The sequence below is a fragment of the Pinus tabuliformis genome, chromosome 2_1, assembly GCF_031772625.1.
Source record: "Pinus tabuliformis cultivar Carrire ecotype Pingquan chromosome 2_1, CPIR1, whole genome shotgun sequence".
In the NCBI taxonomy this organism is placed as follows: domain Eukaryota; kingdom Viridiplantae; phylum Streptophyta; class Pinopsida; order Pinales; family Pinaceae; genus Pinus; species Pinus tabuliformis.
The window spans coordinates 51,948,985-51,973,555 of record NC_142299.1 but is presented as its reverse complement, the minus strand read 5'-3'; the positions used below and the strand labels follow the sequence as shown (position 1 = coordinate 51,973,555).

Sequence of the window (24,571 nt, the reverse complement as noted above, 5' to 3'; positions counted from 1 at the left end):
TAATGAGCCTAAAGAATTTAAGAATTTTAAACATTCATTTGAATGAACTCACATAATCACCATATTCGATAGAATGATACTAATATTTATGAGTTTTTTTTCTTCCCTTTTTAACTCCACACACAAAATTTCGAAATGTTCAAAAACCATTTATAACTCAAAATATTATTCTATTTCTTAAACATTTTAACAAATTCATGCTTCTAACTATCAAACTCAAAATAATAATAAAAAACTAAATTTAAAAACATTAAAAAGTAATAATTTAACATAAAACTTTAAACTCATTCTAAGTAATCTAATTAATCAATATGAACTTATATCAACATAAGAGTTTATTACTTTCAATTAAATTTTAATTATGTAAATACATAAATTCATTAAATCAAAATCCAAGTAAATTATTGCCTAACTTCCCCATTATAGTTTAGATCTATCTTAACTTGGATCTACCAAGGAGGGATCAAATCTCTCTGCATCTTAAAATATTTCTATCTAGGCTAGTTTTATAGGCTACATTAGAGAAAAATATGATGGAAAAAAACGTGAGCCGATTTTTGTTGTTGTTGTTGTTGGAAAAATCACAACTTTTTATTAATGTATAAAAAGTTACATTGTACTGTCCAACATAAAAACAAAATCTAGATCAAAAGAGTATATGTTATTCATGCTTTCTTATCCATCTCTTTAAGTCTCCTTTCTAAAGTCATTTGTAATATAAAAGAACCTTAAGGTTAATTGTCATATCAACTATCTGGTCGGTACAAAAATAGACCATTATTGTTACATCAGGTAAAACTAGCCACTATTTTGCGACAAACAGATTGTTCAGTAAAAAAATAAAAATAAAAATAAAAATAAAACTTGTGCTGACAACTTTGTAAAATAAACAGGTTCCTAGACTTAAAGATAAAAAATCGGCTGGTGTTGGTAACTGTGGATTGTTCCATCTAGAGATTCACTGACCTGCCAAGAGCCTGGATCCTGCCTAGTGCCATCCTTAGAGAGTTGATTTGCCACTGCATTCCACTCCCTGTAAGATGACAAGAAACAAAATGAAAAAATGATTTTAAATGTGGAACCTCTTTCAGAATGGGTAGCATGGTTATGACATCTCTTAACCACATTGAATCAGTTTGTTACATTTAGAGAGTCTCCAAATATTTGTAAAGATAAAACTCCCAGCTCTAGTGCCCAACAAAGGAGAAGTGTTAATGAGAAAAGCTCAACGTAATTATTCGTGCCCAATCCCATATTAATACTAGACTTTAGGAGTTTAAATGCAAGAACAATCCTCCTCCACACTTGCCCTATTCATCACAAGCCCCATTGAAGTATGCCCATGGAATTTCTTGATTGATTTTCTCTTCTATCACTTCCCTAATGGTCATGGTTGCTCTTCTGAAAGATGTAAGGGAGATTATTGCTTCAAATTTGAATGCAATTATTTCAGGTGTAGATGAGATCTCTCTAAATATCTCTTTGTTCCATGCAAGCCAGATACCCCAATAATAAAGTGACGATATTATCCTGTGCCTCTTCCCACCAACGATGCCAAGCTTCTTCAAGGGATTGACCTCTCTAGTACAGGGTGTAGCTAACTCCTTGCTTGATAAGATCTAAGGTCCTAACAACAAAAGGACAATCTAAGAACAAGTGCTTAGTTGATTCTTCAGCATTCTTACACAAACTACACCATCTCGGTCCTTCCTTTCGACTTTTTTGTAAATTATCCCATGTCGATATTTTGTTCCTAAGAGCACACCATAAGAAGAGTTTGGATTTAGCAAGGTAGTTCAATTTCCATAATTTATACCACCACCACTCGTGTTATACCCGAATACGAGATTCCATCTGAAATATATAGCCAAATTTTGGGCCGTATAGGAATGATGGTGTATGTATCTATCTTAAAGAGTCCTCTCGCTCAATGATTCTAACATGAGATCTTTTTAACGCAAGAGTGTATTCCTGCCATAATTCAACCTCTTCATTGCCTAACTAGAGTTGCTCAACACTCATCCAACCCCGTGACCATATAGTAGATCTTTTGTCATCTACAATCTAGTGCAGAAACACTTTCCCTTGTGCATTTAATATGTTTACCAGATCCAAGGGGAGCGAGAAATTTTCCGTTCGACAAGGAAAATTTGAGGGGCTAATATTCCATGTTTTTTCCAAAAAAAAAAAGATTCACCAATTTCCATTTTTCTAAAAATGAATTTGCCCAATTTTTATAGTGTAAAATTATTTTACCTTGAAAATCGCCAATATTTATTTATTTATTTATTTTTTTTTTTTCAGAAGGAAAAAAAGCACTATATTATATTGAGGCAATATATACAAGATGTTATGATGGATCTCATAGGAAGATCACTTGTGCATTCCGCATGATATTATATATTGTATAATATAAAATAATTAGAAATCTAAACAATTTTACAAAATTATTATCAAACATTTTAAAATTTGGATATTAGGGACTAGTAAGATTCACCAAGGTTGCTAAATTTTAAGATAAACTTCCATCCCTAAAAATTTCCCAAATTTCTGGACCTCCTACCGAGGGATCCAATCCAATTTTAAACCTTTACCCATTTCCCACATGCCATGCTAACCCAACACCTACCATATTAAAGGATTCTTTTATTCCCTGTAAGTCAAAATGTTTACATAAAGGTAAATTGACTATTTTATTTTAATTAATAATTTTATTTTATTTTATATACCATGGAAAAAAATCATAAGTTATAGAAACGGTGAGTGAAAATGTTTCATAAAGATAAAATGACTATTTTTATTTATTTTTTATTTTTGTTAAGCTTGGTAGGACTCTCTCATTTTCGATTTTACATGTCCATTATGGGTAGTACAAGATTCGAACCCAAGATCTCCGGTTTGGTGAGACTTCATTGCACGACCATCGCCATTTGAGCTACCCGAGGCTGACAAAAATGACTATTTTATTTTAATTATATATATATATATATATTTATTTAATTTAATTTATTTTTTATATTATTAGTCAAATATTTGACTAATAATTATAATCCTTAGTTTTTGAATTTAATTTTATTTATTTTTAATGTAATTAGTCTAAATCAAATATTAAATTTTTAAATTTAATTTTATTTATTTTCAGTATAATTTATTTAAATCAAAATCAAAATTTTATTTATTTTCTCCCCTCCCCTCCCTTACTACCTTACTACATTCGATACCCAATCGATCAAAATATTTAACATCTTCCCTTCCCTATTAGATTCGAGGCCCAATTAAACTAGTTTAATTTGTGATGAACACCAACATTATTTTCTTTTTTCACTATCTCTGAACATGTGGATATAGACCATATTTCCAGTTTGACACCTTTGGGAACGATTACTAGGTTAATAACCTTCATCTGTAATCTGTGTATGGTCTATGTTGGATCTAATGACGTGTTTACTCATAATTCAAATTCACGGAAATTGGGAGTATGGAATGATGTATTTGTCGACACCATAAAAATCCAATCACAAGTATAACCATCAGCGTGTAAATTTACAAGATAAACATATTTTCGCTCGCTGGAGGCGAACGTTTCATCCATCCAGATTCTCGCCTCCTGTCATGGCTACTGTGGCATTGGGCTCGGGGGTTCTTTTCCATTCAGCATGGAATTTGAAGTTAAAGCGCTCTTCAAACTCTCCGGCGCCCCTCAGGCTTAGAACCTCAAGCTGTTTTAAGAAGAAGAGTATTGCAGAGTTGAAGAGGGGCTTAACCACGGTCAAGGCTTCTCATATCGCACAGGCCGAATGTACCCAAGCCTTAGCTCAAGTTCCTTCCAACACTTGTATTACTGCTACTATCCTTAAGGCCTCATTAGGCTCAGGCAAGGTACCCACTAAATTATATTGCTAATTTTGAAATTTTTGGGCAATGTTTTTCTGTTCAGGTTTGTATGATAGTCTAATTATAATGTGTTTTATACTTGTTCTCACATTGAATTGAATTACTAAACTTGAATATCAGTTTTACAATTCGCTCTCCGTTGGGTATATAGTACACCAAATTTCACTGTCCTTAAGGATATCTAGTCTGCCAAAATTTACTCAAGACTTGCACTAGGCCTTATCCCCCAGATTGTCTGCATTCACACGGCAGTAAGTTCTTTGAAAGGATTGAATATCCGTCTATGTTAATAAAGCTCACTTAATTTATCAGTTGACCAAGAACCACTTGAATGAATTAGTTAACCCGAATCAAGATGATTTGCCTTATATCTAGTTATGGATGATGCGAGTCTATTTATTAGGTTTGGTGTTTAAGAAATACAGCTTTGCCTGTCATGGGAGATTAATAAAGATGGCTTAAACTTTGTTGAGTCTTATATTCTGTTCTTTAAGATTTGTGCCAACAAAAGCGAAATGCATTGCTACAGATTGGGTGGCGGTGGGGTGACCAATCGACTATTTGGTAACTATCCATTGAATCCAGACAGTGCATCGAGTGCATTGATTATGCACTCAAGCTAAACCCCTGTAAACTTGCAGGTGATATGCACTCACATGCACCGGGAAGTTGCAAAGCCCGAGATAATGCATATCTCAAGTTCACACATATGTCTGACGCACCAAATATTGGAACCAGAGATATGCAATTTTGAGATTAGATGGGTTTGGGTTCGTTTACTTGAATCTAAGTCACTATTAAGACTGCCAACTGAAGTAAATGTTGTTTCCATGGCATTTCTTATTACAAATAAATTAAAATAACCATTGGAACAGTGGGAAAACTGCTATTATGTATCCCCGTTTGTTGTGCTTACAGATTTGTTAAAACTCCAAAGTAAATTGAAATAGTAAAGAAACATTTAAACGGGCATGGAAAGTTTCTGTTGTTGAGAAAAGACATGTCTGTCTTGTTAAAGATAGGGCAAGTGCATAAACAAGATGAGTAAGAGCCATTGATCATACATGTTAACAAATATCTAAAGATTACATAGAGTACTTTCGTAACAACCATCACTTCGGTCATGTAATCCCACCTACACAATTATATAGAATGCATATCCAAATCAAACATTTAAAATTGTATTGATAACGCTAAACCACTTGAATGCACACAACTATCCTTCTGATACTCCACAAGCAGCCTCTTCCAACGTATGTTGGAAGATTTCCCAACTTTGGATAATCTTGTTGTGTATCATTCTCTTCGTTTTTTGAGAAAGGTTTATTATCTTTGCCATTACTAAAAAACAACTATCCAAGAAGAACTGAACCCCCATATAGTTCCATTTTGATGCTTGGAGGCTACTGGGGACACTTCTAGTCACCTTTCTAGTTATGTTTTGTTGGTTACATCCACACATTCTCAACTGTTTCCTAGAATTACTCTCCACTATCAACATAAATAACACAATTTCCTTCATCACTTGTTCGAGTAAATAGGGTATTCCATATAGGATGTGTTGGTATATTCACCAATACTGAGAGAGGGGGAGAGGGTGAATAAGTTGGGCACTTTTTAACAATTTTAATCATATCATGTAAACAGTTAACAACACCATTCAACAATGCATACCATCATAGACAATAGACAAGAAGGAGGCTCTGATCGCCCGGTTGTATCAACTCCAAGTGAAAAGATGCTCCAACACCCTAGTTTTACCAGCCTCAATTGGAAGGATGCTCCAACACCCTGCTAGCATCCATCTGCTGCCCTTGCACCACCTTGACACCCTGAAGTTTTCTCTGGTTCCAACCTGAAGGAGACTTCACTGTCCGCCTTGCACCACCCTGCCACCCTTAAGATTAAAGAAGATAGATTACACTGAATATGCTACTCAACCACTGCACTTGATATTATGATCACTATCCAACCACTGCTGTCAATAACACTGCTGCACTGCCTCTGCTTCTGTCCAATTGTTGTAACAATGGCATTATTAGGCCCTTTGCAATGTGTTGACCCTAGCAATGTATTTTGACAACTTCATTGACAAAATGGCATGCTTAATGCATCAATTGCATTATGATTATACAAATCTATTGCTGTTCAACGTGTATATCCACTGGAAAACGCTAACCACATAGAGATAGATTTACAACAAGTCTCTGAGATGAAATCACTGTACCAATAACATCATGTAAGCAAGACAATCTGGTTACCAAACTAAACCAAAACCCAGTCGACAAGGAGAAATATGTTTTTGAAGTCAAACCCACACATGTGCAATTTGTTGAGAAATCTAGGGCATCAAGATTAGATGATTTATCTTCTTATGATAACTACTTGTGAATGCTTTTTACTTCTTTAGATTAGGATATTCTCTCTACTTAGATTATTATTGTATTCTTCATCAAACAACTACCAACGCATAAACAATAAAGAGACAAGAGACACAGAATGTAGGCGATCAGCCAGGGCCAAAGCCTCTCCCACTTGAGAGGGAAACCCAAACAAATTCTTCTTCTTATAGAGACATGAATTGACAAATACTAAGACCAAGACCCTTGACCTATTCACCTCTCCAAGACCAAGACCAAGCCACAAGGCTTCTTAGCTTGACCTTTCCTTCCTTGAGTCAACGATTGTCAATTGCTTGCTTCTTCCTTCTTCCTTGGCAACCCTTCAGATCTCGGCTTCTTGAATCAGACTGCAACTTTTCGGCCCTACTTTAGAAGCCCTAAATTCGGTCCTTGAGAAACCTTAACCTTCAATCTTCTTTGCTTGAGAGGGAGACTAACATTCCTCAACTCAGCTTGAGGGTTTACTTCTCGTTCTCCTTAATTTGGCTTCTAGGACAACAGTGATACCTTTGACCCTTTTTCTGCAGCATATGATCCTCCTTTCCTTCGCATGTGTGGAGATATCAGCCCTAAAACAGACCCAAACAACTTCGCTCTTCCCTTCCTTCTCTTCGCTGGTTAAGGTTCCTTTCCTAGTGATTTTTGCACTTTTTATTGCAGGCTGATCTTGATCGAAATTCTGTCTTCCAAATGGAGGGTTTCTTAATGACTCATTTACATATGTAACATGCCCAACAAGGGTCTTCAAACTTGACATTGACTCAATGAACTTTATGACTTGATGACTAACCCTAAAGGCTCACAACCTAAAGGCTCACAAAGGGAGCCTTAACTAAAAATAAAATTCCTTGCTCATGAAACCCATGAGACAAGCATTACAAAAATAATTTTATTTTCTTCTTTACATCAATTACATAAAAACATAATTACACACATCATTATGAAGACGGAACCTAGTTGCACTTTTCAACACTCCCTCTTAACTAGGGAGGTATTCATAATCCATACAAGGTACTTGACATTCTGAATCTGAAGAATTATCATAAGAAGAGTCGGATTGGTAACCCATCTGTATAGCATCATATCAACCAACATCGTCACATAGCAAGGCCTTGACTAACAACTCTATCTTTTTACAAGATCAGAGCTCAATGCTGGCGAGACCAATGATGTATAGACACCCTCATCATTGTCTCTCTTGGAACATACCCCACTCGGGTTCTCTCAGAGTATGTTCCACTAGGACTATTCTTATCTTGGATTCCCAGTCCTCAAAGAATATCGGCCCTCTACAACTACGCTTATCTTGGATGCCCTAACTCATCCTCAAAAAGCATCAGATGCTAGATGTTTACCCAATCCTCCATTCTGTCTACCCAAGTGAAGACAAGAATGATGTGTCTATCTCTCCCGCTCAACTTAAGGAGGACATACCTATTCCAATGAATGAATGTACTCATTCCTACGGAAGGAAAAAGTTGCAGCAAGATCCCAGTACGTCTGATACATTTATCTGGAAAAATGACTCATTATGGTACAAAAATCACTTATATCTATGTAAGAATTCCCAACTCAAACAAAAGATTCTTTTGGAATTGCACACCTCTCCTTTAGAAGGGCACTCAGGATTTCTAAAAACTTACCATAGGGTCAAGACTCAAGAAGGAATTTTTTTGGGATGGCCTTAAATCTGATATTCAGAAGTTTGTGGTAGAATGTTTGGTTTGCCAACAAAATAAAGTTGAGACAATTAAGATCCCAAGTCTATTACAACCTTTAGCCATTCCAAGTCAGTGTTGGGAGGAGTTCTCAATGGATTTTATCACAGGTTTACCCAAGTCCGAAGGAAAGAGTGTCATCATGGTGGTAGTTGATAGACTTATGAAGTATGCACACTTTTGTGCATTATCTCATCCTTTTAAAGCTAATATAATTGCTATTGCATTTATGGAAACAATTCAAAGGCTAGATGGAAACCCAAAGATTATAGTAAGTCACATAGGTCCCATTTTTACTGAAAATTTTTGAACAAAATTATTTTCTTATCTTTGTGCTCAATTATCTCATAGCTCATCTAATCATCCTCAATTTGACGAACAAACTGAGATAGTGAATAAATGTTTGGAAGGATATCTTTGTTGCTTTGTATCTAATAAACAAACACAGTGGGTCAAGTGGTTACCTCTGGTTGAATGGTGGTATAACACTTCCTTCCATACTGCAGCAAAAATGATCCCATTTATGGCACTTTATCGATATCATCTACCGTCCATCACATCATCTTTAAGAGAAAATTCTAAGGTTCAATCAGTGGAAGATCACATTGAGCATCAACAACAAGTTCTCCAACTCTTAAAGGATAATCTCACTTTGGCGCAAAATCGAATGAAACAATAGGCAGATTAACATCGCAGGTGAAATAAGTTTTGACGTAGGCAACTGGGTATTTTTACAGCTACAACCATACAAACAAATGTCCTCAAGTAAGCTAAGAAGGATGATAAATTATCACCCAAGTACTATGGTCCTTACAAGGTGTTGCAAAAGATTGGTACCATGGCATACAAATTGGAGCTGCATGCATCTTCTCAAGTACACCTAGTTTTCCATGTTTCCTTCTTAAAGAAGGTTATCGGTGACAAGCTCCCAGTTCAAACAATATTGTCAAAACTTGACGAGGAAGGAAAAATCATATTGGAGCCTAAAGCAGTCATGGAAACAAGAACTTGACGACTACGGAATCGATCAATTTCAGAGCATCTCATTAATTGGAAGAACTTACCTACTGAAGATTCTACATGGGAGGATGAAAATTTTATACAGAAGCATCCAAAACTAGTCAAATGTTGGGGACAATGTTTTTTTGAATTAGAGGGGCATGTTAGGTCCCTATAATACTAGTGTAGCCCCCTTATTGTCATTGTTGTTTCGATGTAGCCCCCATATTGTTATTGTTGTGCCCCATAGAATCCCACTATTGTTATTGTTGTGCCCTTGCATTATTATTGTTATATAGGCTCTGATTATATTATGACCCTTTAGACTCCTATATATACCAAGGAGGTCTTGTCATTTGTATTATCAAAGAATTGTTCATTTATGTAATATAAAGGAGGTTGCCCCCTTGAAGAGGCCAATTTTCAAGTTGTTGATCTATCTTTTTTTTTTCTGTTTTGTGATCTGGTTGCATGACAAAGGGCACATAATGGTTTCCTTAGGTGGCGGGGAAAGGTGGCACATTGAGCTATTTGGTCGCTGGAAGGGGTTGCTGGCTGTCGACTGAAGACAATCTAGGAGAAAAATTTCTGCTACTGGTGTCACCCACTGGTGGTGGGTAACAGGGCCTCTTTCATCTGTAAAATCTGGATTAGTGTTTTCTGTATCCAAATAGTCTTCTCCTATAGCATGGGTCATTCTTTTAAGTCTGCTTGTAGAGCGTACCCATCTTGCTATCTATTTGTATTAGATTGTAAATCTGTCCATGTTGTCTTCAGTCATTGGAACAATACAAAAGTAGGCATGTTATAAGATTTTTGCAATCATATTATATATGACTATTAATGTATTCTTTAAAGCCAACTGTGAAATAGTTAAAAGGACTTCAAATTTCAGACCTAAGTGACAACTTGTAACCCTCCAAATTTCTCTTTTCCAATAGGGTGAAGACTTAATGCAGCTTTAGACACAACACCCATTGTTGTGGCAATGCTATCTTCTTCAACCTCTGTGCACCATGGTGTTAGTTTTTGTAGCATCGAATGTGTTCTAGCCTTGAAATTTTGTGGAGAGGCTAGAATACATGAGATCTCCAAAACCTAGAAATCGTTTCAGGAAATTCCGCCTAGAAATGACTTATTCAGATTATTAACCAATTTTTTAATGTTTCCTAAGTCTAAACTTAGGAATATGGTTAATGAATCAAAATTAATTAAGTCAAGGAGTGAATGATCGAGAAACTCACACAGATCGACTTCAAGTCAATCCTAGCTATCAATTAAGATTTAATCTTGGCCATGTTGAAGAATGTAACTAGGTCCAGTCTTCATAAATGTATTTGAGTCATTATGTAATGTACTTGTCAAAAGAATAAAGAGATAATTTCTATTATTGTATCAATGACTTATTAAAGCATGGGTGTCATGCTTGGGTCATCATTATATTAGTCAAAGTCCCCATTGTGGACTCCTAGGATTAATATTGAGTTAATAGAGTCATTGTACAATTAAAGAGACCCTTCTTGGACCTTGGAATCATGTAAAAAGGTTTATTATTGAGTAAAATATGATTTGTGTAACCTTCACACCAAGTCGGCCCAAAGGAGATCAAGTCAGCCTAAGGGACACCAATTCGACCTCACCTGGAGCCTATAAATAGAAGGAGATTGAATTCATTTGGAGCATCTTATCTCAAGCAAGTTTGATATCTCTAATAAAGATGGAAAAAGTGTGAAGTGGGTCAAAAGAAGTGCGAACTGGGTCAAGGTCAAAGAGAAAAGGAAAATCGAAGTTTTGGTGGTACTTTCTCTCTCTATTTCGTGCCCTAGTTTGGGAGATCAAAGTCTTTCAAGTGTTGTTGCCTAATGCCGTAAGTTGCTACATAGTCGAAGTTGCTGGGGTGGAAGTGCTGCTGCAAAGGGATCGAAGATCTGGAAGGGCTGACTTGGTGTGGAGGGAAGGTTTGGTCTATGTCTAGGATGAAGAGCATCAAAGAAAACTATTGAAGGAGGAGAACTTTTTGACTGAGTTTTCTCCTCGAGGGGGGTTTTGCCCTGGTGTTTGTTGAAGAATCTAAGGCAATTAGATATAGTAGGATTCTTCTAGATTTGATAACAATTTGTGAAGCTCTTTTACAATTTATCTTGTTAGCTTAATCTTCTTCTCTTCTTATTAAAGCATGTGTGTTTACTTCATCAAACTGCTACCAAAAACATAAGAACTAGAACACAAGATGTTGGCTCTCTGCCAGGGCAAAACCTCTCTCTCTTAGAGAGGAAAACCCTTTTGTAAATTTCTCTTATTGAAGCTTCAATTGATCAATGCCAAACCGTAGACCCTTGACAAGAATATCCTCTAAGCACAAGTCAAGTCCTTCCTCCTTGCTGCACTTCGTTCCCCAGCACTTCGTCCTCCTTCTTTCGGCACTTTGTTCTTCTTACCACTGTTGATAGTCCATGTTGCACTTGCTCTAGAAGAGATACTTATCCTTGATCTTTAGTGATACCCTTTACTTGTGATGATCCCTTCCTTCCTCTTGACCAACCGAGCTCCTTCTTCAAGGTGTAGTTGCAGACTTGATATGACTGTCCTGCAGCCCTAAATTCTCGCACGTGTGGGAGGTCTCCTTGAGTATTTGGTTCCTTTCTACTTCGATTGAGAGAATCTCTTCTTCGCTCTAGTGGGAGGCCTTATAGGCCTAAGTTTCAAGCCCAAATAATGAGAAGTATGAGACTGTTATGTTGCTGCTGTTATGACCGCAGAGATGCCTCCTTTTCTCGCACGTGTGACTGTGTTTTACCCTAGAAACAATCCTCCAACCTTTAGTGATGACTTCTCCTTCTTTGTTGCACTAGAGGCTCCTTATACTCGTCCTTTTTCACCCTTTTCTCGGTCTTCCTTGCTCGCTGATTTCAGAGGTAGATTGCTTGTCGTTTGAGGGAGTGGACAACCTCTATATATAGAGGACTGTCCCTCCTTTAGGCCAACTTGAGGCTGACATGATGACTGTAGGCCGACTTGAGTTTCCTTCATCATTTTTGCTCCTTTGATGATGTCGTTGCATGGAGAGGACTTGTCTTTGATTGGAGGGATATTCTTTAACTCTTATACAAATATGTTCATGGTGTAACATGCCCTTAAGGGTCTTCAAACTTTCTTTTGACTCCTTGACTTACCTGTAGCACTTTAACATGTGCTAGATCTATTTCAATGAGTAAGATACTCATTGATAAATATAACAAAAATAATATTTCTTTTCTTGAATAAATACAAATATCAAAAGTACATTTATGAAGACCAAACCTAGTTACACTTTCTTCAACACTCCCTCTTAACTAGGGAGGTATTCATAAATCATTACAAGGTGTTTGGCTATTTTTTAATCTTGAAGAATTCACATAAGAGAAACCGGATTGGCAATCCATTTGTTATAGCATCATAGTAACTGACATTGTTCATCACAAGGCCTTGACTAACAACTCTATCTCTCATAAGATCAGAGCACAATGTTGGTGAGAGCAATGGCTTATAGACACCTTAGTCACTCTCTCTCAAGGTACATACCCACTCGGTTGTTCACTGAGTATGACCTTCTAGGACTATTCTTGTGTTGGGTTCCCAACCCTCAAAGAATATTGGTCCTCTTGCCTATGTCTTGGATGCCCTACACGTCCTCAAAGAGCATCAGATGCCAGATGATTACCCAATCCTCCCATTCTTTCTTCCCAAGTGAAGACAAGAATGTTGTGTCTATCTCTTCCTCTTAATTGAGGAGGACATGCCCAAGTTTCGTCTGACAAGGAACTTGCCCAAGCTCCTTTGTAGTTGGGAACTTGTTATAACTCCCTCTTAGCTAGGGACTTGTCCATTCATCAACAACTTCTTCTTTGTGGGTCCTTCAACTGCTTGATCTCCTTCTTTCCTTTGATGTCATGAAGTCTTTGTTTGAACTTCTTCTTGGTAGGACATCGACCATCGATCACTTTCCTTCCTGATTTGTCATGTCATTGCTCCCTTCGTGGAAAGTGGGCTTCTTGATATATATCAGGTTCTCTTGTCATCTGGCTACTCCTTTGTCATCTTGTCAATGCTTTAGAATGCTTTTCACATGGATGCTTAGTTGTACTTGCTTGTTCCCATACTTTGATTTAGTAGCACTTCACGATTTCATCCTGATATTGCTTCAACATCAAATGGTGCTTTTGCGGGATGGCTTCTTCATCATGACATCTTTGTAGAGCTGAATTAGTTATTTGCACCTTACTATCTCCAAGGCCTTCATAGGTGTCATGGGTCCTTTGATTTATTTTCTTCCTTTTTCAGAGTTGTCATGCCTTCTTTCGGGAGATGTCTTTAATGGATCTTATCAGATAGTGATTCTTTGTGACCATGGTGTTCTTCATATGCTTGATCTCTTTCTTCATTAGCTTCTTCTCGGATGATTAGTCAACCACCTTATACTCCTTATGGGAGAACTTCTTTATGTTGACCTTCATTTCATTGTAGTACATGCCTTCAAGCATGTCATTGGTGAAAGAGATCCTTTTACACTTGATCATGTCATAGAACTATTCCCATGACTCAATAATATATATATATATATGATGACATGACTTAATCTTTGATGCATACATACCTCATCTTGATTCTTCTTTGATCATCTTGGCTTCTTTTGATTGTCCTTGGTGTGGCCCTTCTTGCTTCATATTTTCTTGTATGCATATCATTGTTTTTTGAATCCCATGAATGGGACTCCCAATGAGACATCTTCTCTTGTTTATGAATCTTCTTTTGAAGATTCTATCAGAGGATCTTAAAGATCCTTACCCTGCAAATTTTTCTTCCTTTTGATGATAGAGGCATTCTAAGATTTTAATCATGATCAATTATTCTTTCATTGTGGACGAGGTCCTATAATAGGTATGCTCCTTCTAGATGAATATCTTGAGCTATATTCTAGAAGATATCTTTAACCATGCATTTTATTCTATTTCTACATGCTCCTATACTACTCAAAACTTTGAAAGAAGACTTTAAGTAAAGAGTTTGACTTAGTCATAGTAGAGCTCTGGAGGATCTTCCTTCTTCTACTTCTTGTCTTCTTCTTTCACTTCTTGAGTTACATGAGATTCTTCCCTTTTTCTTTTGTTGTTGTTGTCCTTCTTAAGTTTAAGACAATCCCTTTTGTAGTGTCCATATTCTTGGCATCCAAAGCATTGGATTTTGGACATATCTCTATTGCTTGTTCTTCATGGACCAAACTTGCCAATTTTTCCCTCTCTTGGCCATAGCAACAAATGTTTGCTCCTTTGATCCCACATCATCCTTTGCTTTGAGTCTAGTTTACTCTATCTTGCATAGAGACCATAGTTCACTTAGTGGGGTAGCTTCCTTCTTGACATATATGCTTGATGTGAAGTTGCCCCAATTCTCAGGTAGAACATTGAGTATTGCAGTTGTCATTTCTCTGTTAGACACGACTTCTCCCAGCTCTTGAAGTTGATCCTCATCTTAAAGATCTTCATGAAGTAGGGAGCTATTCCTTCCTTTGATATCGTCATCTTGTAGAAATCATTTCGTAGAGATATCACTTCTCGAGCTGTGCTTACTGAGAACAACTCTATTAGCATGTCATAGTTTTCTTTTGATGTTTCAAATTTTGAGACATAAGGAATGAGAGAGTCCTTGATGGATTCTATTAGAATCCTTTGAGCTCTTGTCTCATCCTTATTGTACTTGGCTAAGGCTTGAGTTTGTTCCTTCACGGGAATAGTGATATTCCCTTTGATGTGATCTAGAAGTTCATTCTCTTTGAGAAGTAAATTAGTCCTCTTTTTCCATGCAAGGAAGTTATTGGTCCCAACCAATTTGTTGCTTTCCTTGCAAAAAGACATTGATGTATATTCAAAAGGGGACATATACTTACTTGATAGAGTTTGAGATGTAGTGGACTTGCTTTCTTCTTGAAGACTTGATGGCTTGCCTTCCTTCGATCTTGATGTTCTTCAAGTTGCTTTCTCCAAATGGACTTGCTTGATGATGAGATTTGCTTGATGACTTGTAGCTTGATGTAGGTCCCTCTTTGATTTGTTCTTCTTGTAGGTGCCTTTATATAAGGCTTTTCTTCTTGTTTTGTAGTCTTCCTTGATGAATAGTAGATAGTAGACCTTCTTGTCCTTGATGTGATTGAGACTTCTTGGCTTGATGCTTCAACCTTGTAGATGTTCTTGAGATGTCCTTCTTAGATGAGTCACCTTATGAGTGTTCTTGAGATGCCCTTTCCTTGATGTGTCACCTTAGCTCTGATACCATGTTGAAGAATCTAAGGCAATTAGATATAGTAGGATTCTTCTAGACTTGATAACAATTTGTGAAGCTCTTTTACAATTTATCTTGTTAGCTTAATCTTCTTCTCTTTTTATTAAAGCATGTGTGTTTACTTCATCAAACTGCTACCAAAAACATAAGAACAAGAACACAAGATGTTGGCTCTTTGCCAGGGCAAAACCTCTCTCTCTTAGAGAGGAAAACCCTTTCGTAAATTTCTCTTATTGAAGCTTCTATTGATCAATGCCAAACCCTAGACCCTTGACAAGAATATCCTCCAAGCACAAGTCAAGTCCTTCCTCCTTCCTGCACTTCGTTCCCCGACACTTCGTCCTCCTTCTTTCGGCACTTCGTTCTTCTTACAACTGTTGATAGTCCTTGTTGCACTTGCTCTAGAAGAGACACTTATCCTTGATATTTAGTGAGACCCTTTACTTGTGATGATCCCTTCCTTCCTCTTGACCAACCAAGCTCCTTCTTCAAGGTGTCGTTGTAGACTTGATATGATTGCCCTGCAGCCCTAAATTCTCACACGTGTGGGAGGTTTCCTTGAGTATTTGGTTCCTTTCTTCTTCGATTGAGGGAGTCTCTTCCTTGCTCTAGTGGGAGGCCTTATAGGCCTAAGTTTGAAGCCCAAACAATGAGAAGTATGACACTGTTACATTGCTACTGTTATGACCACAGATATGCCTCCTTTTCTCGCACGTGTGACTATGTTTTACCCGAGAAAAAGTCCTCCAACCTTCAGTGATGATTTCTCCTTCTTCGCTGCACTAGAGGCTCCTTATACTCGTCCTTTTTCACCCTTTTCTTGGTCTTCCTTGCTCGCTGATTTCAGAGGTGGATTTCTTGTCGTTTGAGGGAGTGGACAACCTCTATAGATAGAGGACTGTCCCTCCTTTAGGCCGACATGAGGCTGACATGATGACTGTAGGCCGACTTGAGTTTCCTTCATCATTTTTGCTCCTTTGATGATGTCGTTGCATGGAGAGGACTTGTCTTTGCTTGGAGGGATATTCTTTGACTCTTATGTTGGAAATAATACTGAGAGGGGGGGTGAATCAGTATTATCAGATTAATCAAACTTTTCAAATGCCCAAAACATATACGCTACTTCAGTTAAGTGAACCAGCGTGTACACGCTACTGTGACGAAGTAAAACAGCGTATAAGCAGAAAACTCACAATTTAGTTGGCTTATTCTTCAATTAAGTGCATCAGGACATTATTCATCATATTAACAGTAAACATGTGCAGTATAACAGAACAGATAAAAAGCCACACACATGAACATCAAGATATAAGGTGGAAACCCAATGTGGGTGAAAACCACCTGCTGCAAGTTGTCTCTATCTTTCTTAATATGAAACTTCAGTTTACAATCTTTTGTACTGGTGCAGCCTTATACCAGTACGCAGGCTACAACCTGCAGAAGGCTTCAACCTTCTCTCGTTCTCCAAACTTCCTTGGAAGGGAGCTCCAACCCCCTTTTGCTTTTGTACTAGCCAAGATACTAGTACGTAGGTGCTGACCTACAATCTTCCTTCTTCCAGGTATCACTTTTCATACATTTTCAGACTTGGATATTCCTGAAGCACAACATTACAATCTGAAGACCACAATTCATTCAATTTTCACAACAGATCATTGAAGCATAAAACAACCAACTTTGAATCACTGAACCACTGAACCCTGTCAATCACCAGTTACCAGAACACAGAGCAGACTACAGAACTCTGTAATAACAGTCAGATCCCACTGTAAACCCAAATCAAGCTTCAAAAGATATACGCTATTTTAATGAGCAGAAACCGCGTATACACGCGCTTTTACCGAAGCCAACCTGCGTACAGATCTAAAAATAAACTTTCTCAACTTGCAGCTGTACCAGATATTAGTTAGACTCAGAACGTAACATTGCGACAATATGCAGATCTAGAAATACGCATAATCAACCATAACATGATAGTGCATTTCAAACCATTTGATCCCGATCTCTCCTTAGATCTAGTTCTCCATCAACCGATGAGATCTCTCCTTAGCTCAGATCAACCAACTCAGAACCTGCATATCAGATCTCTTTCTCTCTTAGATATTCATGCCTTGTCGAAAGATGATGTTTGCCTAATGATCTTCTTCTCCTTATATAGCCTTAGGCCTTTCTCAATACCAAGAGCCAAAACCATAGTAACACAATACCATCAACTTTAAAACTAGGGATCGACACGCCCGTCGAGACATAATGGTCCGAAATCATAGGCACAACTTCCAAGGTCTAACCACCATGAACCAAAGGAACCTTTCCACATACACGCGCTTTTTCTGAATCGAACTTGCGTGTACACGCGACTTGGGCTTAACGAAACAGCGTGTATGAGCTTTCTTGCCATGCTGTACTGAGATCTGTCTTCTGATTAAGTTGCCATCACCTGTACTAACCTTTGAGCACCTGTACCATCCACTGAGTGAGTTGCCATCAAGGACAACACTTGAACCATAATGCCAACAATCTCCCCCTTTGGACTTGATGGCAACCACCACACCAAGTCACTCTCCCCCTTTGACATCAAGGGCAAAGGGAGGACCAAGATATTCTCTTCCTTGGTAATCCTTCTGCTGTCCATACTGCTGTCCATACTCCCCCTGAGTACATGCTGAAATCTCCAAGTGTGCTCCCCCTTTGTGAATGCCAAAGAGTACCAATCTATCCATCCTGCTCACCAAGTGCTGTTCATGCTCCCCTTGACTGTAGGCAAGATCTGCAAAAGATGTTCTTCAAGAAGAACATGACTCTATACATCATAAAAGACCTTCCTATAACCAAAGACTCATACATACATCCATTTCTCAACTAAGTGAGGATATACAAAAAAATGACTCATCCACCCAACCAAGTGGGGATACATCAATATTGACTCATCCACCTAACCATGATAATACATGAACATTTCATCATTCATCCCAGGCATAGTGGGGAAACCAACAAAGGTCGTTACATGACCTTGACACCATAAAAGAGACAAGAGAGATACATGACATAGAGACAACAGATCTAGACCAAGACTTAGGAAAGACACCAGCAGCATCTGATAAACATCTTGTTAGATCAGCAACGAGAATTTCTTTCTGAGCTCCTTCTTAAACCAATCAACCAAAACATCTGAATGCCAACAATGCTTTATGAGACTTTTGAGCTGCTCCCCCTGAACCTGTGCCTGTTGCACTCCCTGAAACTGTGCCTGAATACTTCTGACATTCCTATTGCTGTTCAGAACTTCAGAGTTTTCCTTTGCTGTTCAGAACTTCATATACGCGTTTTATCCTGTATAAAGCAGCGTATGTACGCGGATATTCTTTCTGCAACAAGCGTCCAGCATACACGCGACTTACTCAACATAAATCCGCGTGTATACGCTCATATCCCTTCCGTAACCTGCGTATACCAACTTTTCTGTAGAACAAACAAATTTCAACAACAGGATGAAGCATCAACTACTCCCAGCTTTTGTCTGAGATATTCAAAAGTTTCCCTGGGCAGTGGTTTTGTGAGAATATCAGCAACTTGCTCCTTAGAGGGAACATACTCCAATTTGACCTTCTGCTCAAGCACTTGTTCCCGAAGAAAATGGTACTTGATTGGTATGTGCTTGGTCTTTGAGTGCATGACTGGATTCTTTGAAATGCTGATTGCACTTGTATTATCACATAAGATAGAGACAGGTGGAGTGCAAGTGATTTGAAAGTCCTGCAAGGTCTGCATCATCCAAAGAAGTTGTGTGCAACAAGATGCTGCAGCCACATATTCTGCTTCAGCTGTAGATAAGGCAATCGAACTTTGCTTCTTGCTGAACCAAGACACTAATCTGGAACCCATGAAGAAAGCACCTCCACTTGTGCTTTTCCTATCATCCACACTTCCAGCCCAATCTGCATCTGTGTAAGCATGAAGAGTGAGATCTGTATTTCTAGGATACCATAAGCCATAGTTTTGGGTCCCTTGAAGATATTTGAAGATTCTTTTGACTGCCTGAAGATGGGTTTCCTTTGGGTTGGCTTGAAATCTTCCAACCATCCCTACTGCATGAGTAATATCTGGTCGAGTACCTGCCAAATAAAGCAAACTCCCAATCATGGATCTATAAGTGGGTTGGTGAACTGCTGCTGATTCATCATTTGCACTGAGGCTGCATCCTGTAACCATGGGTGTACATACTGGTTTTGACTCTTCCATGCCATACTTCTTCAAGATCTGCTTGAGGTATTTGGTTTGAGACAAGAAGATACCTCCTTCATTTTGTTGGATTTGCAATCCAAGAAAATATGTCAATTCTCCAAGAAGTGACATTTCGAACTCTTTCTGCATAACCAAGGCAAAGTTTTGACTCATAGTTTCTTCATTGCTGCCAAAAATAATATCATCTACATAAACAACAAGAATTAGCAATTTGTTATTTTCAACTTTTATATAGAGATTGCTATCTGCTGATCCTTTTGAAAAGCCTTGTTGGTGAAGATATTTGTCCAACCGATAGTACCAAGCCCTTGGGGCTTGTTTGAGCCCATAGAGAGCCTTTTTCAATCTGCATACAAGGTTTGGATCATTCCCAAGAATGAACCCATCTGGCTGCTCAATATATACTTCTTCTTCTAAGTCTCCATTCAGGAAGGCTGATTTCACGTCCATTTGAAATACCTTGAAGTTTTGAAAGCTTGAGAGAGCAAGGAACATTCGGATGGCCTCTAGTCTTGCCACAGGAGCAAAGGTCTCTTCAAAATCTATTCCTTCTTGCTGTGCATACCCTTTACAAACAAGTCTGGCCTTGTTTCTAATTACTTCTCCATTTTCATTTAACTTATTCTTGAAGACCCATTTTGTTCCTATTACATTCTTATCTTTTGGTCTAGGAACCAATTCCCAAGTGTTGTTCCTTTCGATTTGCTCAAGTTCTTCATCCATTGCTTTGACCCAACATTCATCTTTGCATGCTTCTTTCACATTTTGTGGTTCAATGGAGGAGAGTAGAGCCAAGTAGCTTGAAGCTTCTGCAAGTGTCCTTCTTGTTTGTACTCCTGCTTCTTTCTGCCCCACAATCTGAGTTTCTGGATGATTCTTTTGGACATATCTGGATGGAGTCTTCTCTTCTATTCTTGTCTGCTCCTCTGGTTCTTCTTGAGATTCTTCTTCTTCTTGAGGTTCTTCTTCTTCATCATTTCGCCTTTGAGAGTAACCTTCATCTTCTTCATGATGAACTTGCCTAGGAATATATCCCTTCTCATCAACCACTATATCAATACTGTCAACAATTCTGCCAAGTCTTTTATTGTAGCACTTGTATGCTTTGCTATGTGGAGAATAACCAAGAAGAATGCCCTCATCTGCTCTAGGTTCAAGTTTGCCAAGTTGCTCATCAGTGTTCTTAATATAACATTTGCTCCCAAAGATTTTGAAATGCTTCACGGAAGGAGTTTTACCACTCCAAAGCTCATGAGGTGTTTGAGTGCTGTTTACTCGGACATTTGTTTTGTTAAGAATGATAACAGCAGCATGTGCGGCTTCTCCCCAGAAGGTTGCAGGAGTACCTGATTCATCGAGCATAGCACGAGCCATTTGTTGGATAGTTCTGTTCATTCTTTCCACAACCCCATTTTGCTGAGGAGTTCTAGCTGTAGAGAATTCTCTTCTTATCCCATGTTCATCGCAGAAATCAAAAAATTCATTTGATGTGAACTCCCCACCTCTGTCAGATCTGAGGCACTTGATTTTGTGTCCTGATTCATTTTCGGCCAATGCTTTGAAGGATTTGAATTTTTCGAATGCTTCATCTTTGTGCTTCATAAGCCCTAACCAAACAAACCTTGAGAAATCATCAATGAATAATATCAGATATTCTTCTCCTCGAGGTGACCTTTTCCTAAATGGACCACATACATCTGTATGGACTAGCTCAAGAGGCAAGCTAGCTGACCCTTCCTTCTCTGGAAAGTTAGTTCTGGTCTGCTTTCCAAACTGACAAGATTTGCATATGGTGTTGTCTGGAATTTTGATATCTGGAAGATCGCGAACTGCCTGATATTTGCATGCTTTCCTTATTTGTGAGAAGCTTAGATGTCCCAACCTTCGATGCCATAACCAGTGCTCTTCATCCTTGCTAAGATAGCATTGTTGTTGTTCTTCTTCAAATATGTACAGATTATTTGGAGTTCTTTTGCCTTTGAGAACTGTTTTACCTGTATCAAGATCACGAACAAGACATCCATTCGATCTGAAAATAACCTCTGTTTTTTGATCACACATCTGGCTGACACTTAGAAGATTATGTTTCAATCCATCAACATACAAAACATTTCCAGCCTTGACCTTTTCTTTTAAAGGAGCAATACCTTTTCCTTTTATAGTAGCAGGAGTATCATTTCCAAAAGAGACTTTCTTTCCCTTTTCTAAAGTAGAATAAGATTCAAGTTTTTCTTTATCACCTGTCATATGTTTCGAACATCCACTGTCAATGTACCATAGATTTTCCTGTCCTTCTGCATAAAATGCTATCCCACATCTTTCTGTTTGAGGTTCCTTTATTCTCCATGTTTTGGTGCTTGTGGCTTGTTCCTTTTTCTCCTGAAACCTGCTCCTGCATTCAGAGTCTTTATGACCAAAATTATTGCAAATAGAACATTCAACTTCATTTTCAAGCACCGAAAAGTTGTTATAGGTCCTTTTTGTAATCCCTGTCATACTTCTTTGTTTTTGAGCTTCCCTAGTCATGATTGTTTTATATGCAACACATTGAGCTGCTCTGTGACCAAAGTTGTGGCAAGAAAAGCATTGTCCATTGAAGAAGCTTCTGCGGTTATTGAATCTACCAGCCAACTGATTGTAATTTCTATTTTCATCTATTCTTGAGCCAAACTGAGAAGATTTTACCTGTGGTTGGTTGTAGCTTTTGTTCATCCTTAAGGAGGATTGTCCCTGATAGTTTCTGTTTGTAACTCGTCCCTGCTTTACCTGATTATCTTCATTGTTCTTCCGCTCATTTCCTCTTGCTGCATCAAGATAACTTTTTGAGGTGGATGCTTGAGAGGTTTCTCCATTATAGCCCAAACCTGTTTTGTTTAGAGGAGACCGCTGCACACTAATAATCTCATCCAAGGTTTCAGATCCTTTGACAAATTTAAGATTAATAGTTTTTGTTTTCTCAATTTCTTTTCTGAGACCAACAATTTCACCTTCTAGTTTTTCAAGATGTTTTTCCTTTTCATCAATTTGAAATTGCAAAGTATCAATAATCACATTCCTTTCTTCTATGCTTCTCTTGAGTCTAGTGATTTCATTATAGAGATTATCCACATCTATAGCATCCTCATAATCATCATCTTCAAATGCCATTAACAGCTTATATTTATTACCTTGTTCATCTTCATCACTGTTTGATAAGCCATCACTATCTTCATGGGTGTAGTAGCTTTTCCTATTTGCACTTTGTTTCTTGTTCCATCTAGCAGGTTCTTTTCCTTTATCCTTATAAGGACATTTTGCAGCATAATGACCTACTTTCCCACAAGCAAAACATTTGAAAGGTAGCTTACCTCTGAACCTTCCAGAACCCCTTTGAAGATTTCTGACAAAATTTGATTCTTCTTCCTCTTCTTCTGGAACATGGCTTGCTTCATAGTAATCTTCTTTTCCTGATGCCTTAAAAGCAGCTTCCCTTCTGTCAGATGGACCTCCCTTTCTCATTTCATAAGCGGTTAGAATTCCATGTAGCTGAGACATAGTGAGAACACGGAGATTTTCTTTTTCTTCTATTGCAGATACTTTAGATTCAAACTTGGGGGATAAAGATCTTAGAACCTTTTGAACTACTATAGTTTCTCTTATTTCTTCACCCAAGTTTTTCATACAATTAACAATCTCATCTACCCGGAGAAAATAATTAGCCACACTTTCATCATTATACATCCTGAGAGTCTCATATTGAATCCTGAGTGTTTGAAGTTTAGCTTCCTTTACCTGTTCATCTCCTTCATAGCTAGTGATCATTTTGTCCCATATTTCTTTTGCTGATTTGAAGTGCATGACCTTCATGAATTCTGTTTGAGATATACTTCCTAATAGGGTAGCGACTGCTTTTGCATTTGTTTCATATGCCTTTTTTTCATCTGGATCTGTAGGAGTAGCTGAAGGAAAAGCATAGCCTTTTTCTACAATGTCCCAAACTTCTGTACCAAGAGATTGAAGATATGCAGTAACTCTTACCTTCCAATAATTGAAATTTGTTCCATCAAAAACCGGTGGCCTGATTGATGCTTCTTTCTCGTAGTTGCTCATGATGAATGATCTTCCTTCAAGCGATCAAGCTTCTCTGAAGGACCTGCTCTGATACCAATTGTTGGAAATAATACTGAGAGGGGGGGTGAATCAGTATTATCAGATTAATCAAACTTTTCAAATGCCCAAAACATATACGCTACTTCAGTTAAGTGAACCAGCGTGTACACGCTACTGTGACGAAGTAAAACAGCGTATAAGCAGAAAACTCACAATTTAGTTGGCTTATTCTTCAATTAAGTGCATCAGGACATTATTCATCATATTAACAGTAAACATGTGCAGTATAACAGAACAGATAAAAAGCCACACACATGAACATCAAGATATAAGGTGGAAACCCAATGTGGGTGAAAACCACCTGCTGCAAGTTGTCTCTATCTTTCTTAATATGAAACTTCAGTTTACAATCTTTTGTACTGGTGCAGCCTTATACCAGTACGCAGGCTACAACCTGCAGAAGGCTTCAACCTTCTCTCGTTCTCCAAACTTCCTTGGAAGGGAGCTCCAACCCCCTTTTGCTTTTGTACTAGCCAAGATACTAGTACGTAGGTGCTGACCTACAATCTTCCTTCTTCCAGGTATCACTTTTCATACATTTTCAGACTTGGATATTCCTGAAGCACAACATTACAATCTGAAGACCACAATTCATTCAATTTTCACAACAGATCATTGAAGCATAAAACAACCAACTTTGAATCACTGAACCACTGAACCCTGTCAATCACCAGTTACCAGAACACAGAGCAGACTACAGAACTCTGTAATAACAGTCAGATCCCACTGTAAACCCAAATCAAGCTTCAAAAGATATACGCTATTTTAATGAGCAGAAACCGCGTATACACGCGCTTTTACCGAAGCCAACCTGCGTACAGATCTAAAAATAAACTTTCTCAACTTGCAGCT

At 38.0% G+C, this 24,571-nt stretch overlaps 1 protein-coding gene across 1 annotated transcript in view; it reads left to right on the top strand.

Moving 5' to 3' along the window:
• The first annotated feature begins 3,353 nt into the window (after positions 1–3,353).
• Positions 3,354–24,571, top strand: part of LOC149198746 (uncharacterized) — a 385,249-nt gene continuing 364,031 nt past the window's right edge. The window contains exon 1 of the mRNA XM_089400347.1: positions 3,354–3,879. Coding sequence (XP_089256473.1) covers positions 3,613–3,879 — 267 coding nt within the window. The 5' untranslated portion in view covers positions 3,354–3,612. The remainder of the gene's footprint in view (positions 3,880–24,571) is intronic.